General features: G+C 45.8%; 1 protein-coding gene across 4 annotated transcripts in view; it reads right to left on the bottom strand.

The window, feature by feature from the left end:
• BORA (BORA aurora kinase A activator) overlaps positions 1-17,768 on the bottom strand; it is a 273,505-nt gene that overhangs the window by 65,143 nt on the left and 190,594 nt on the right. For all 4 annotated transcript variants that reach the window (XM_029603007.1, XM_029603005.1, XM_029603004.1 and 1 more), the window contains one exon: positions 17,322-17,472. In XM_029603007.1, the coding sequence (XP_029458867.1) occupies positions 17,322-17,472 (151 nt within the window). The remainder of the gene's footprint in view (positions 1-17,321; positions 17,473-17,768) is intronic.

Below are 17,768 nucleotides of genomic sequence, written 5' to 3' on the forward strand. Positions count from 1 at the left end.
TAGAACTTTGACTGGTACCTACTGGGCATGCCCAGCATGGCACTAACCCTGCATCTAGCAGGGGTCTCCTTTCAGTGTCATGTGTAGCAAAAGAGCGTGAGAAAGAAAATAAATCACAAGCGTACCCAACTCCGCGGGGTGGCGGGTGGGTTTCGTGAGGACTAACATCCTGCTATCCTGTGAGAACACCTGTTACAGGTAAGCAACTGTTTTCTCACAGGACAAGCAGGATGGTAGTCCTCACATATGGGTGACTAACAAGCTGAGGATGCCCACGCATGTACCAAAAACACCCAAAGACGTGCAACAGGCACAACAGGGCTGGTTCTTTGGATAATGGACAGCCTGAAATCCCAGCGGGCTGCAGGATGGAAGTTGGGTATTAAGCTGAGAATAGATTGCGCAGTACAGACTGGCCAAAGATTGAATCTTGTGTGCCAGCTTTGTCCAGGCAATAATGCGCTGCAAAGGTATGGAGAGAACTCCATGTCACAGATTTGCAGATATCAGTAAGAGGTACACAATGTAGGTGTGCTACAGATGCTGCCATTGCTCTAATGGAGTGCGCTTTAATGCATCCCTGTAGCGGAAGGCCTGCTTGTTGGTAGCAGAAGGAAATACAGTCCGCCAGCCAGGACGACAGGGTCTGCTTTCCCATCAGCATTACCAGCTTAAGTCTATCAAAGGAGACAAAGAGCTGGGTGGACTTCCTATGGCCTGCAGTGCATTCCAAATAAAAGGCCAGCACATGTTTGCAGTTCTAGGAATGCAGAGCCTGCTCACCAGGAAGTGAGTGGGGTTTTGGAAAGAAAGTAGGCAGAACTATGGATTGATTTAAATGAAACTCAAATACTACTTTCAGTAGAAATTTAGGATGAGTTTGGAGGACCGCCCGATCATGAAGAAACTTTGTGTATGGGGGGTAAGTAACCAGCACCTGTAGCTCAGTGATCCGGCGAGCAGACTTCAACGCAAGAAGGAAAAGAACCTTCCAAGTGAGATGCTGTAACTCGCAGGAACGCAGAGGCTCAAACTGAGGTTTCACGAGTTGTGCTAATACCACATTAAGGTCCCAAGCAGGGGCCGGAGAGGGGGCTTGAGGTGAAGCAAGCTCTTCATGAAGCGCGCTAAGGGTTGTATCGAAATAGATATCTCCTGTACCCATATGGAAGGCGGACACTGCACTGACATGTACCCTAATGGAGGAAGTTTGTAGACCTGACTCCGAGAGATGCTAGAGGTAGTCCAAAAACTTTGTTGTGGGACAGGTAAAAGGATCTAACTCCTTTGAAGTGCACCATAAGGAAAATCTTTTCCATTTATTTTTGGTTTTTTATATACCGATCTTCTTGCATTGGATACAAATCAAACCGGTTTACAGTAAAACAATAAAAACTTGCCCGAGAGCATTACATAGAACCTAGAACATATAAAAAACTTTAAGTAACATGGTATCGAAGTTAACATCTTATACTAATTGCCTTGCAAAAAGCCAATAAAGTTAAAGTTAACAAGCAGTTGAATGCATCAAATGAATTTGGGCTAGAATGCAGGGGGAGGACAAGAAAAACAAAGGATCCAGATTGAATGGTGGATTTGGGGCGGGTTTGGGAATGGATTGATAACATACAAAACAAATCATAGTTGCCAAGGGAAGTAATTGTGAGCAATAGCGAAAGTGTATTGCTAGCAGGCGGGATCAGGGAAACGCTAGGCTGAATAGCCATGTTTTCAGTTTTTTCTTGAAGGATAGCGGGCAGGGTTCTTGTCTGAGGTCTGGTGGGAGGGTGTTCCAATGGGTAGGACCTGCAGTGGAAAGTGCCCTGTTCCTTAGCGAGGTTTTGGCTTGAGGGACAAAAAGGGTCCCTGGTATGCTTTTCTAATCGGTCTCGTGGAGTTGTTGGTGCGCAGCTGAAAGGTAAGATCAATTGGGGCTAGGTTGTGTAAGGTTTTGTGCATGATGGTCAGAACTTTGTAGAGAACTCTGTATTTGATCGGGAGCCAGTGGAGGTTGTAGAGGATGGGCGTGATGTGGTCTCTCAGAGTTAGTCAAGATCCTGGCCGCTGAGTTATGTAACATCTGTAAAGGCTTAATGGTGGTAGCTGGTAGACCGAGCAGCAAAGAGTTACAGTAATCAACTTTGGTAAGGATGATTGATTGTAGAACAAGGCGGAAATCGTGTGAGTGCAGAAGGGGTTTTAGCTTTTTAAGAACTTGTAATTAGAAAAGGCACTCTTTAGTCGTGTTTACAAATCTTTTGAGGTTCAGCTGATTGTCCAGGAGCACGCCTAGATCTCTTACGTAGGACATGTTTTTGAGTTTGTCCAGAATAGTTGAAGGGAGGTTGGGGAGAGAGATGAAGTCTTCTTGTGGTTGACCAGTTATAAGGGAGGCTGTCTCTAGAAATTGGGTTGACTTCCTGGGAGATAATGAGGTATTCAGTCTTGTCTTTGTTGATGACTAAGTTAAGTTTAGTGAGGAGTGAGCTGATTTCCTGAAAGCAAGTCTCCCAGAAGATTAAAGATTTTTGTAGGGACTCCTTAATCGGGATGAGAATTTGAACGTCATCCGCGTATACAAGATGTTTGATTTTCAGCTTAGAAAGGAAGAAGCAGAGAGGTAAAAGATAATGTTGAAAAGGGTTGGTGAGAGGGAAGAACCTTGAGGGACTCCCAGGTTAGAGCTGATTGGCTATTCTTTGTTATTGATTTTGACCTTGAATGATCTGTTGCTGAGAAATGAACGGAACCAGTCGAGGGCAGTGCCTGATATACCAACGTCAGCTAGTCAGTCAAAAAGGATTGAATGGTTGACCGTATCAAAGGCGGCAGAGAGATCGAGGAAAATGAGTAGGTGAGGTTGTCTTTTTTCCGAGCTCAAGAAGATGGAGTCCATGAGAGATATCAGAAGGGATTCTGTGTTTAGGGATTTACGAAATCCATATTGCGATGGAGCCAGAATCTTGTGTTGTGCTCCTCCAGGTAGTCTGTGAGTTGTTTATTAACTATTTTCTCCATAATCTTAGCAATGAAGGGTAAGTTGGCTATGGGACGGAAGTTAGCTGGTTCAGATGTTGACAGATTAGGTTTTTTTAGGAGAGGTTTCAAGATGGCTTGCTTGAGAGAGTCGGGAACTTGACCTCGGGTTAATGATTTCTGCGATGGGTTTCGCTATGGTATTTGGTATTGAGATGAGAAGGTTCGATGGGATGGTGTCTAGAGGATGGGAAGAGGGTTTGAGTTTCTTTAGGATATTATTGACTTCAAGTGATGAGGTAGTCTCGAAGGATTCTAACCTAGTGTTCTGTTGAGATACTGAGGTCAGCGAGAGGGGGGTAAGATGGATTGGGGGTGGCAAACTGTCTGGTGAGATTGATAATTTTGTTCTCGAAGAAGGTGGCCAGTTCTGTAGCTTTGGAGAGAGCTTGGTAGTCTGGAACAATGGAGGGGAGGGTTTGGTGAGAGCGGAGACGTATGAAAAAAGAGCTTTAGAGTCGAAGATGAAATGGTGAATTTTTTTTGCGAAGAAGTCTCTTTGTTTTGAAGATGGTGTTCCTATCCTTGTTGAGGGTAGATTTGTAGATTGCTTGGGTGGTGGTAGAGGGATTTCTGCACCAAATATGTTCTTTGTTTCTGAGGTCTAATTTGATGGCCTTCAGTTCGGGTGTGAACCAAGGTTTTCTGTTGTCCTGGGCCTTGTGAAGCACCTTGGTGGTTAGTGGGCAGGTTTGGTCTGTGACTTTGTTGGTGATAGCATGCCATGAAGTGACGGCTGTGTTCGCATCGGAGAGGTCGATCTGTGGCAGTTCCTTATCAAGATGATTATGACCGAGGAGCAGGGTTTCCTGACGTGAATTGTGGTTTTGGGGAAGGATGTGGGGGGGGGGGGGGGGGGGGGGGGGGGGGGAGGAAGTGTGTCTGCTGTCTTAAGGACCGTTGTGATGATTAAGTGGTCTGACCAGGGTACAGGTTGGAGGGGATGAAAGAGAGAAGCCTTCGTTCACGAAAATCAGATCCAAAGTGTGGCCTGCTTTGTGAGTTGGGTCGTCAATGATCTGTTTGAAGCCCATGTGTTTAAGTGAAGATAGGATAGTTTCGCAGTTAGTGGAGCGTTTGTTCGAGTCTACATGTAAATTAAAGTCTCCCATTATTAGTGCAGGGAAGTCATAGTTGAAGTGTTTGGCAATATATTCTATGAAGGGAGATGGGTCGGCTTCTAAGTTTCCGGGTGGAGCATAGATAAGATATTTGGAGCTGTTTGGATTTGAAATATGCACATTCTAGGTTAGAGATTGAAAGGGATTGTTGAAGAGTTATCTTTAGGCCTTTCTTAGCTGCAAGAAGCAGTCCGCCTCCTCTTTTCTTAGGTCTGGGGATCGAGAATATATCATAGATTTGTGTGGGAAGTTGATTTATAAGTACTGAGTCCGTGGGTTTTAACCAAGTTTCTGTGATGGCACAGATGTCTGGATTGGCCTCAGAGATAATAATTGAGAATGTGGGATTTTTTAGAGAGGGATTGGGCATTGAAAAGAATAAGATCTTCTAGTAGAAGGCTTTCGTGAAGCTACCAGGACTTGGAATACAGAGTCCAAGAGATTGAGCGGCCACAGAACTAACCTTTCAACATCCAGGCCGTCAGTGACAAGGCCTGAAGGTTGGGATGGCGTAATTGTCCGTTCCTCTGCGCTATCAGGGACGGATCCATGCCTATGCAAGTTTGTGGACACACTGAGAGGTCCCGAAGGATGGGAAACCATGCCTGCCACAGCCAGTAGGGAGCGATTAGAATCATTAGACCCTTGTCTGTGCGTAGCTTCACGAGAGTTTTGCTGATGAGAGGAAGTGGTGGGTAGGCATAAAGGAAGTCCTTCGCCCAGGCCAGGGCGAACGCATCCAGAGATGGAACTTGGCGACTGCGATGTAGGGAACAGAAGTTGTCCACCTTGCGAGTGTGAAGCGACGCGAAGAGGTCGATGCTCGGATATCCCATTTCCTAAATATCTAGTCTGCCACCACCGGGTTGAGGGACCACTCGTGGGGCTGAAATTCGACTGAGATTGTCTGCTAGAACATTGTCCACACCCACCAGGTAGGTCGCTCTCAGGAGCATGGCCTGAGATACAGCAAAAGCCCAAATTTGTGCTACTTCCTGACACAGGAGGTAGGACCTGGTTCCTCCCTGCTTGTTGACTTACTACATCGCTACCTGGTTGTCCATTTGGATCAGGATTGCTTCGTTGGACAAGCAATCCCGGAACGCCCAGAGAGAATATCTGATCGCTCGGAGCTCCAGAAAATTTATTTTATGCTGTGACTCTTCTGCCGACCAGGTACTCTGAGTCTGCAGTTGGTTGTCATGTGCTCCCCACCCTGGAGTGGAAGCATCAGTTGTTAAGATCATCTGAGGTTCTGGAGCTTGAAATGGTAGTCCTTGGAGCAGGTGGGACTTGGATCCACCACACTAGTGAGAGGCGAAAGCTGCCTGGTGATATGGACAGTGCTGACATTGAACGATGTGCATGTGACCACTGGGACTTTAATGTGCACTGTGTTACTCACATGGCCAGATGAACCATTGGGGTAACAGACTGAGGACGCCATATGTATATATAAACTTGTATATAGGATGTACATAATCCAACCCTCCTGTAAATAGACCTCCCCCCATCCCTCCTTTGTTCTATGTATACACTTAAAATCCCATTTGCTTCCCTGCCCCCCCCCCCCCCCCGGTCCCTTCCCCAACCTAGTTACTATATCAGTTGCAATGTAAAGCCCAGTTGGCTGAATTTTCTGTTGTCTGGAAACCGATGTGATGTCTCGTGCGAATGTCGGTATAGAAAAACGTTAAATAAATAAATAAATAAAATAAATATGTCCCTGCAAGACTAGTACATGACAAGCCGTTGTGGTTCGGCAAAACAGTATTGCACATGCCAGGAACGCCAGCATGTAAGCTCAGTCTCTGGGAAGAAAAGCCTTTGCCTGGATCGTGTCTAGATTCGCTCCAAAAAAGGAGAGGATTTGAGATGGAATTAGGTGAGACTTCTAATAATTGATTAGAAACCCCAAGGATAGTAGTAGTTGCACTGTAAGATGGAGGGAGTGAAGAACCCCTTCCGGTGACAGAGCACTCAGTAACCAGTCGTCTAGATAAGGATAGACATGAGTGCATAGTCTTAAGTATGCAGCTACTACTACCAGGCATTTAGTGAAGACATGAGGGGCTGATGCAAGGCTAAATGGCAGCACTCGGTACTGGAAATGCTGGTTTCTGACAAGGAATCGGAGGTACTTTGTGAGACGGGGTAATTGCGATGTGCATGTACGCGTTTTTTAGGTCCAGAGAGCAAAGCCAATCCCCCCCTGTTGGAGAAGTGTTAGTAAGGAGCCCAAGGTTACCATCTGAAACTTCTCTTTCTGAAGATGTTTGTTTAGAGCCCAAAGGTCTAATATTGGGCAAATGCCTCCTGTCTTTTTCGGAATTAAAAAGTATTGGGAGTAGAAGCAGTGTCCTCTCTGGGAAAGAGGAACAGGTTGTATGGCATTTGCTTGCAGGAGGGAAGTTATTTCTTCTTGCAGATGAGAGTGGTCGGAGGAGGTCCACCCCGGCCAAGGTGGAGTGTCAGACGGGACGGAGAGGAAGTTTAGGTAGTAACCTTGAGCTACGACAGACTGGACCCACCGGTCTGTGGTGATCTTTAGCCACATGGTGGTGAAGTGACAGAGCTGGCAACCGACAGGCAGAGATGGCAGAGGGAATGACATTCGCTCCCGAGCTGGAAGTCAAAAATCCCACAGCAGGACTAGGCTGGGCAGGAGGTTGTGCCTTCTGAGTCCATGGCTGTCATGGTGGAGGCTTCTGGAACGGACGGGTCAGGCGAGCTTGTGCTGGTGGGGGATATCATCTCTGGGCTTTTTACGCTGGTAGTTTCGTTTCCCGTCTAAACGGCCGTTTGGAGGAAGTCAAAAACTCAGCATGAACGGCTAAGAGCTGGAGTGTTTCATTGTGATCCTTCAGCTGGGCCAACATCTCCTGGATCTTTTCTCCAAAGAGATTATCCCCTGTGCAGGGGAGATCAGCCAAACGATCTTGCACCTCCGGGCAGAGATCTGAGGACTTCAGTCAAGCCCAATGCAGAGTGCTGATGCCGGCCGCAGTATCAAATACATCATACGCCGATCTGACCTCATGTTTCCTGGCGTTGAAGCCTCTCTTAATGATAGAGTTCAGCTGATCTTGAAGCTGCTCCAGGAGGGACTCAAAGTCCTGTAATTGTTTGAAGATTCTGATTGTACTGGGTCATATAAAATTGATATGATGCAATACATGAAATGAGCATAGCTCCATGGAACACTCTGTGCCCTAAAGCGTCAAGGAACTTCTGTTCCTTCCCAGGTGGTGCTGAAGAATGAGGCTTTGGTCGCTTGGCCCTCTTCTGGGCGGACTCCACCACCACCGATTGATGTGCTAATTGCGTCTTTTGGAAGCCAGGGGATGGCTGCACCAGATAGATCGCATCCGTTTTGAGATTCACAGGAGGAACCATCCCAGGATGCTCTCAGTTTCACTGCATCAAATCTAGTAAAACTTCATGGATGGGGACAGACATTATTTCCTTTGGAGGGTCCAGGAACTGAAGTACCTCTAGCATTTTATGCCTGGAGTCCCAGTCTGTAGTGTAAAGGGAATAGTCTCCGCCATCTCCTTGATGAAGCTAATAAAGGAGAGGCCTTCGGCTGAGTCTTGGGAATCAGATGTATCATCTGTCAATGGATCATATGGCTGATCCCCGCATCCACCGGTGGTCCTAACGGAAGAAACGGACCCTCTCCAGCCGGAGGAGATCTTGGCACCAAAGGTATCTGTGCTGGCATAGATGGTCCAGGCCTTGGCACCAATAAATCTAGATATGGCACCGGGTGAAGTGGCATCGATGACTTCACCAGTCTCCTCTGTGCTGGCACTCCTGAAGGCCCCAGAACGGGCTCTGGCCTAGACAGGTCCTCTTCATTCGACAAGAGCGGAATGGGTGTTGATCGGTGATTTCCTCAGTGCCCCCGGCAGGGCACCGATGAGCACAGAGCTTATAGAGGAGAGGGAGTAGCATCGGTGGCATCGGTACCGATTCCGGCACGGGTACCGGTGTCTGTGGTCTTGAGAGGCTTTGAACAGCCTGGACCAGTGCCTCTTGCACGATCCGGTGCAATTCCTCTTGGGATGCTGGGTTGGTGAGCCCCAGGTCCGGAGTGGGAAGCATGGCAGAGGGTCCACCTGTCCCGGTGGAGTCTCAGTGGCCACGCCCACCGAAGGCAAGGGACGCCTTGGTGCATCTGGCTTAGAGGATGATTTATGCTCCTCAGCTTGGGTTTTCTTCTTCGGTGGCTCTAGACTAGACGATGACACCACCGGTGACCCCGAAGACGAAGGCATCGGCCTCCGATGCTTATCCTTTCCTGACTCCAGCACCGATGATGGGGACGCCGAAGACAGACACCGATCGGGAACTCCTCAGCATCAGAGCGATGATGTTGCTTCGTTGGGGACGGAGTCGATGGCGTCTGAAGACGGGCGCTGAAATAAGAGCAACATTTTTTCCAAACGTGCCTGAAGGCCCTTCGGGGTCATTTGTGCACAATTGGTACACATCTCCACATCGTGCGACGGGCCGAGACAATACTCAGACTAAATGAGGGTCTGTGATTGACATTGTCCTTGGGCAGTCAGGGCACCGACGAAAACCCGTCACCATCGTGTCCGTTGAAAAATTTAGGCTGGCTGCGGTCAGTGCCAATAAGGCCTACACCAGTCCCTGCCGGGAACAGATTGAAAAACTGGGCAAACTTACCGTACGGACACAGCAATCTACGGCGGAGAAGGGAGACCCCTAGGGGGTATAAACCTTTGCAAGTTTTTAAACAAATTTCCTGAGAAGAAAATTCCTGTCAGGAACTTGTGAAGAGCTCCAAAAATTTGCATGGTTAAAGCTGCGTGGAAAAAAAAAAAAAAAAGAGACTGAAGGGAGATCCCTGTTGGATGTAGGGTTAGTGCCATGCTGGCACTAGAAACTTTGACAAAAGTATTCCGTGATTGGGCTCCATCCTGATGATTTCACCCATATGTGAGGACTACCATCCTGCTTGTCCTGTGAGAAAACATTTTCCAAAAGAAGCCAAAAAGGCCACAAATGAGCTCATCAACCGTGATGCTACAGCACCGTGGAAAAAGAAACTGAAGAGGGACCCCCGCTTGGATATGTCGTATAGGGCAGTGGTCCTCAACCTTTTTTGCACCAGGGACCGGCTTCAAGCAAGACCATTTTCCATGGCCCAGCAGGGTGGGGTTGGATTTTAGTGCATACTTATTTAATTATGACATTTATAAATCCTGCACCTCCAGTTCTCTAACTCTGTGCATCCACTGAAATTCCCCCAAACAATGGAGCTTGGATGTTTCCCTTACAGCTCATCATACTAAAAAATATTTTCAAATTCTGGTGTCACCTCACAGTAACAGCAGCACAAACACCTTCCCACTGCCAGACACATTGTGAACTAACACAAAACCCCACAAAAAAAAAAAAAAAAAAAGGACACTCAATCTATACTGCAATCCCATCGTAACATTAACAATAACACCAAGGACTGAAACAATAACCACCCTACCTGCGAATAAGGGTAAATATTACACTGGGTCCAAGGATAACAATACATCACCTACTGAGGAAACAAAACAAACCCGATTGCTATAGATCCCTCTACAGACACTACATGCTAGCAGAATCTCTCATGGTCACACCAAGAGCAGAGACAGACCCTCACCAAATACAGAATACAAAATAAAGGAGCACAAATTAGTAAAAACTGAAATGGAAACCCCAAGAAGCCAGACTGTGTATTAACAATGGAAAAACAGAACCACCATTCCTCATAAAACAAAATCAAGAAACACAAAGCATCAGTTTAATAGTAAAACCATACTAATAAAAGATTTTAAAACTACTGATAAATAGAATTTCTATTAATTAAAATCATATACATTTTTTTACAGTTTCCCAAACATTATTTTACAGTTTCCAAACACCAATAAAATATTTCAAACAGCACATATATCAAACACCCAATAATTAAAACTAATAAGGATTTTAAAAAGCCCCTGCTATCCATACATGGGAGCTCTTGATTTCCAGTCACCCTGATATTGTCGAGGATTAGGAGGTTATCCTCTCTCACACATACTCACATGTCCATTCTCTCTCACACATACATACACATTCATGCTCTTATACCCAACCATAACTTCTCGCTCTCACAGACACTCTCAGGCTGTAAGATACTCTCTCCCCCTCCACACACTCTTACTCCCCTGGATTTTCTCATGCTCTCACACTCACTGGCTCCCTCACAACCTCAGAGCCTCTCTCATTCCTCTGTTGCCACTGTCACTGCTGCTGCGTGGCTATTGGGGAGGTGCTAACTGCTGCTACTGGCACTGAAACCCATTCTACTGCCTCCTCTGTGCAGGCCCCATGGGCTTCCAGTTCCTCCATGCTGATCTTGTACATTGTGAGATCCGCATAGAGAAAGTGCTACTCTTGCACATTCCCAAAGATTACATGTGCCAATCAGTAAAAAGTAATTTTTTTTTTTTTTTACATCTGCTGTCTGATCTTAGTTTTCTTTTTTTTTTTGTTGAAATATTTTTATTAAAGAAATACAGACAGTGCGTACAAACAGACAGTCCGTGACAGCAAGGGACATCAAATACAGCACGTCAATTAAGAACAACAACAAAAGGAAAACATAATAACAAAATCATAATGCATATACATCGCAGAGCGAAAAACCAAAAAATAATGCAGGACACTAGAACCAGCAGGTAACAGGAAGAGCAAGAGAAGAAAAGAAAGGTAAAGAGGGTAGAAAAAGAAATAGAAAGAAAAAGAAGAAGAAGAAATGCGACCATCCTTGAATTTCAACTTAACGATATATGATCAGTATAAGCAGGTGAAGTGGGGTATGAGCATGTTAGGAGGTGTAATTGTCAAGGGGTTTCCACATGCGATCCCATGTGGCCAAGCGATTATATTTTATGGCCATAGCCCTCTCATATTTGCTGTATAAACAAACAGTGTTCCACCATAAAGCTTCCGAGAGGAAGTCACTCCGTTTCCAGTTGGAAGTGATGGTGTGTAACCCTACTAGAAGGAGGAAGTCGAGGAGCTTCCGATGTGGAAGTGGGAGGTCGATGACAGGATGTGCTCCTCTTAGGATCACCAAATCGTAGGTAATTGCTCTAGGTAAGGGAAGTATAGACAATATTCTAGTCCAAACTTGTATCCAGAAATTGTAGACAAACGGACAGGTGAAAAGCATATGTTCTAAAGAGGCCTTCACATTATGGCATGACCAACACCGATGGGAGGGTAGAAGTGACGCCCTATGAAGTTTCCAGGGAGTCCAGAGGGCTCTATGTATAATAAAAAAGGCCGTCTGGGATAGACTAGTGGATAAGGAGATGCGTATGGAGATGGACCAAACATGTTTCCATCTGGCAGCGGGAGGTTGGACTGCTAACTCAGCAGACCATGTGCGCTGAAGAGCAAGGGCTGAGTTGGGGAGGGAAAGAGTGCAGAGCAATTTATACAATTTAGAAGCGAGATGTCGATGAGTGCCTACGTCTGCGAAAAAGGAAAGCAAATAAGGCTGTTGGTCAAGATGCATGGCATGTAAGTCAAGCTCCTTAAGAGCATCCCTAAGTTGTAGCCAAGCATAATATTGAGTAGGAGGAAGACGGAATAGTGCTTGTAGAGAAGAAAAAGAAAGCACGCTACCATGTGAAACAATGGAGGAAAGGTACCAGATTCCCCTATTATACCAGATGGGCCAATTGACAGGACGTCCAGCAACACGAATTTTATGTGTGTTCCAAATAGGAAGATAGGTGGAATTTAACCAGGTGGGTTTATCATTAGGGCATAGCTGATCAAATTCTTTTAAGGCTTGATGTAAGGAAAGCAAAATTCTGTTACGTGTACTATGGGAAGAAAAAAGTACACCAGGAAATGCGAGGTTAGGGGTTGGACAAATAAGTGAGCGCTCAATAGATAACCAACGAGGCGATTCGAATTGAAGAGCCTCTGAGTTGAAGAGATGTGAACTTTGCTGCAAGATGAAGGCCAAGTGATATCTACGGAAATCTGGAAAATTAACCCCTCCTCCATCTTTTGGTGCTTTTAATTTTCTGAGTGCAATCCTAGGTACTCTATTTTGCCAAAGGAATTGGAGCAAAATTCGGTCAATTTGTTTATAAAAATCAGTGGAAAAGAAAATGGGGAGCATGGCCAATTTAAAGGTAATTTGCGGGGCCAGGGTCATTTTAATAGTGTCTAGACGACCCCACCAGGACAGATGAAGAGGAGACCAACGAAGAGTTACATCCTTAAGATGCTCCAGGGTGGATTGTTCACATGTACGAAGAGTGTCCTGAGGATCCGAGAAAAAACGGATGCCCAAATATTTTAAGCCTGACTTCGCTTTCTGTATGGGAAAGGAGGAGAAGTCCAGCGTTTGAGAAAGAGTGTTCAAAGGTAGAAATTCTGTTTTGCTCCAATTCACTTTGTACCCAGATAGGACAGAGTAAGAATCAATAAGCGAAAAGAGTTGAGGTAAGGAGGTCTCAGGAGAGTCAAAAAAAGTAACACATAATCTGCATATGCAGAAAGCTTGTATTCCCCATCCCCAATAATAACACCAGAAATAACAGAAGACTGGCGAATAGCGAGAAGTAAGGGTTCCAGAGCCAGATCGAATAAAAGGGGAGAAATGGGGCATCCTTGACGAGTTCCTCTATGTAGGGAGAATGACGGGGAAACCTGATTATTAACAAAAAGGGAAGCAAGAGGGGACCGATAAAGTAATCGAATCCACCCAGTGAAGACACTGCCAAATCCAAATCTAGACATGGTTTCGAAGAGAAAAGGCCATTCAATACGATCGAATGCCTTTTCAGCGTCGAGTGAGACCGCAATGGCCGGTTCATGTGTGTCGAATAGGGATTCTTGGACATGAAGTAACAGCCGGGTGTTGTTAGCAATGAGCCGACCTTTGAGAAAACCTGATTGGTCAACATGGATAAGGGAACCAAGAACTCTAGAGAGGCGAGTAGCGAGCAATTTAGTGAAAATTTTGTAATCCACATTTAAAAGTGAAATAGGCCTATAATTAGCAGGGGGAAGAAGGATCTCGACCTGGATTTGGAATTACCACCACCCTAGCATCAGTAAAAGATGAGGAAACAGCATTGGCAGAGGAGAAAGACGAATAAAAGGTTAACAAATGGGGAGACAAAATTTGTTTAAAAGTATGATAAAAGTCAGTGCTGAAACCATCCGGGCCTGGAGCTTTTCCCAACGGTAAAGACATGATGGCAGCCGATATTTCTTCCCCGCTGATCGGCGTATCCAAAAGTTGGCGCTGTGCGTCAGTAAGATGTGGATGGTCCAAAGCAGCGAAGAAAGATTCAAAGACGTCTGGAGTTGGAGACACTTATGATTGATAAAGCTGTGCATAAAAATCACGAAAGGATTGTAAAATCTCCTTATCAGTGGTGACAATATCGCCAGAGGAGGTAGTGATCTTGGCTACTCGTGATCGTTCAGATTTTTTTTTGAAGATATGAGGCCAAGAGTCTACCGCATTTATTGTTTTCCGCATAGTATTGCGTCTTGGAATGAAAAAGATGGAGATGTACCTGTGAGCTAAGTTGCTTATTATATTCATAACGTGCCTTTAATAACTGTGTTAAAGTATGAGCTGAAGGAGATTGGGAATGCATATGTTCCAGTTGTTCGGTGATGGTTTGTAACTGTTGAAGAGCCTGTCTTTGGACACGTTTCTGGTAGGAGGAATAACTAATGATGTCTCCTCTTATAGTAGCTTTATAGGCGTCCCAAAGTATGGCCGGTGAGGAGGCGGAGGCCGAGTTGGTGGCAAAGTATTGAGCTGTCTTTTCAGTGAGGAAGGTGTGGAATGCAGAGTCCGAAAGGAGAGAAGCATTGAATCTCCATTGCCGATCCATACGTATTGGAGAGACTAGGCGAATTTGAAGGGTAACAGCAGCATGGTCCGAGACTAGGATGGAGCAAATTGTAGGGTTACTAATATGCGGTAGAAGGGAGCTGGAAGTGAGAAAATAGTCCAGTCTGGAGTAAGACGAGTGCGGGGCAGAATAGAATGTAAAGTCTTTAGCAGTAGGATGAGTAAGTCTCCACGGGTCAAGAAGGCCGAATTGGGAAATGAGACAATTTAGAGCAGAAGTAGCTTTTGACTTCGTATATCGGACCTCAGTCTTTTTATCCAGGAGAGGATCCAATGGCTGGTTGAAGTCCCCTCCAATGAGCAAGGGGAACTGCTCTAAAGTCAACAGCCTCGCAAAAACATCCTGAAAAAAAACAGGGTCGTCTGCATTCGGAGCGTACAAATTGAGGATGGTATAGAATCCATTTTGTAACTTGAATTGCAAGATATTCCAACGTCCTGTTACGTCCATTTCCTGATGTAAAACAGAGATATCCAGGCGTTTATGAACCAAAATAGCAGTACCACGTTTCTTCTTATGAGCTGGGCTGAAAAAAACCTGACCAACCCATTGTTGCTTGAGCTTGATAGATTCTGTAGTTGACAAATGAGTTTCTTGCAATAGGCGACATCAGTGTTCAATGTTTGTAAGTAAGTCAAGATCTTCTTACGCTTAATCGGATGATTAAACCCATTGACATTAAGCGATACCACCGTGATGGAATTTATGGTGGATGCCATTGGGTAGGATAGATATGATCAAACAGACGTATATAGCTTATCTGACATCCTGAAAGCTGACGATATATGAAAATCCAAGGAGGCGCAGAAAAAAAAGGAAAAGGAAAAACCAGAAAAGGATGAACAGAGGAGTCCAGTATCCAGGCATCAGCGAACCATGTAGCAAGAAAAGGTGCAAAACAAGAACGCCAGACAGCCATTAACAGTAAATGACTGTCACTCATAACAAGCAAAATGGGGCCTCAAGAGGCCAGGGGCCACCTAGAGCTTCACGGGATTGAATATTGAAGTTACGTCCACGGGAATCCGTAGAAGAAAAGGGAAAAATCAGAGGTTAACCCAAAGTAGTCAGGTAACCATATCTTGTAAACCCTCCACCGATTGCAGATACGCGCCTAGATCATCCGGTGCGTGAAAAAGCTGTGTACTGTTCCGATGGGTAACTCGCATCATGGCTGGGTATAAGAGCCCAAATTTAGCCCCAAGGGCATGAAGACGGGGCCTCATCTCCAGAAAAGCCTTGCGCTTGGCAGCGGTTGTCTTCGCCAAATCCGGCACAAATAAAATATGTGATCCCTGCAGTTGGAGAGGAGATTTGGATTTGGCCGCAGAGAAGATCTGGAGGACCTGTGGGTAGCGCAAAAGTTTAAAGATGATAGGTCGAGGGGGGGCCGAGGTCCGGAGAGGACGCGATGGTACTCGATGCGCCCGTTCAAATTCCAATGGGGGAGTGAAGGTAAGTTGCAAAACTTCCGGGATCATTCGTGAAAGAAAAGCAAAAATATCTGTACCTTCCATGCCCTCGGGGATACCCAAGATACGAACATTGTTCCTCCTATTACGATTGGAAAGGTCCTCGAAGTCATGACGCAGGACTTCCAACTCCTTCTCCATTTTAGGTATGGACGTCGCAGTGACTAATAGCGAAGATACCTGATTTTCAGCGTCGTCTAAGCGATGTGCAAGCTGATCGAACCGATTAGTAAGGTTCTGCAAGTCCGCTCTAATCGCAATGGTGTTGTCCGTGTTGGTTTGCAGCATTGCCTTTAAAGCTTTTAGTTCAGCCAAGACGAGATCTGCAGACGCCATTTGTTTAGCAGGGACGGCCTTGTCCGGCGAGAGTGGGTCAGACTTAGATCGTTTTGTACCCGCACCAGTCGCAAACGCAGCCTCAATTTTGCCTGGCTTAGTTGTAGACATCGTTAGTGTAGAGGCCAATGGTTCAGGAGAGAAGGAGGGTTATTACAATTGCAGAATTCCCTTCAATATAGAGCGAAGTCTCCCGGAGCTCAGCGTTAGGCGGCCATCTTGGATTCCGCGCAAGAGCGCCCCCTCCTGATCTTAGTTTTCTAATTAGTTGGTCACAGGCATCCCCCCCCCCTTTATTTTTTTTGCCAGTTCCTTTTATATTGTCTTTTTTCCTATTTCTTTTCTCTCCATCTTTCTTCTTCCCTCAAACACAGTCAGGTCCTCATTCTCACATGCTTTCTCTCTCTCACACACACACAGGCTCTCACTGTCACATGCTGTCACACACACAGAGGCTCTCACATGCTATCTCTGCAAACATTCAGGTCTTCACTCCCACACACAGTCTCTCAACTCATCTCATATACGCACACGTACACTCTACAAACCCTCAGCCTCTCTCTCACCTCCAGGCCCCCTCTTCACGGGCCGCTGCAGGATGGGCTCTGCAGTGGCCCTGGTCTTATCGGGCCATGCTGCTCCTCTTCTGCACGTAGCTGATGCTCCTCCTCCTTCCTGCCCGTGCGGCAGGAAGGAGGAGGAGCATGGCTTCGGCAACATTTTTCTTCCGGGGCTGCATGGGCAGGAAGGAGGAGGAGCATCTGCACGTTTAGACGTGACTGTGTTCTTCGGGCCGTGGTGACGTGAATTCCACCACGGCCCTGCTGATCTTCTTGCTGTGTGTATCCGGCACACAGCACAGCAGTGGTTCACCGCTCAGCCGCGACGTGCTAATTGGCTTTTTGGGTCATGCCTCCTCCCTTTTGGGATTGGAGGAGGTGGGTCTCCAGCCTCACCCCGCCTCCCCACAGCAGCGACAGCCGGGGAGAGCGGTGCAGCGGACCGGCAAAAACCCCCAACGGCCTGGTGGTTGGGGACCCCTGGTATAGGGCATGGCTAGTGTGACAAGTCAAAGTTCTAGAAACTTTGACATTTGTTTTCAGTGTTGGGGCTCCATGTGATGTCACCCTGTGCGAAGACTACGATCCTGCTAATCCTTGGAGAAAATGAAATGTATGTAGGAGAATTGATCCACTAATGCATGCCATGGTTTTGAATAGGGTGGGCCCAAAAAGCTTCATTGAACATCCTGAGCAGCCTGTACAAATTCTTATTCTCCTCAGCCTCCTTTGTGCCAAAAGGCAAATTGATCCTTATGTTAGCAATCTTTCTTTGAAAACAAGATCAAAGAAATAGTTTCTGTTCCAAGTTACAAAATGTAACACATTTCTTAAAAGTGTTGTATTTACCTGATGCTGGAGTATCTCTTTGAACAGATATAGGTGAGCAAGTAGGTGAAGCAATACTGGGAGGCGATTTTCTTGGAAACATAGGACTGGTTATGCTTCCCAAGCTATGAGCTCGTCTACCGCCTTGGATAGGGCTTGATGAAAACTGACCCTTCAATAGAACGAAAATAGTAAGTAAAGTTAATTTTATAGATGAAGAAACAGCGGTCCTATAACTCTAGTTTCCCCCATAGCAACATAGATATATATAATTTAGTGCTTTATTCAAAAAGGACTTCTCAATTATGTGCTTTTGGGAAAAAAATCTATATTGAATAAGGTTCATTTGAATCAAAGAAGAAGGGTAACAGCCATAACCAGTTAAGCACCAAGATCCCAAACAGAGGGTATAGAAGTTAGGCCAAAGCAAATATATGGACTGTAGAGTCCCACACAAAATTGTATTGA

The sequence above is a fragment of the Rhinatrema bivittatum genome, chromosome 5 (assembly GCF_901001135.1).
Source record: "Rhinatrema bivittatum chromosome 5, aRhiBiv1.1, whole genome shotgun sequence".
Classification (NCBI taxonomy): Eukaryota; Metazoa; Chordata; class Amphibia; order Gymnophiona; family Rhinatrematidae; genus Rhinatrema; species Rhinatrema bivittatum.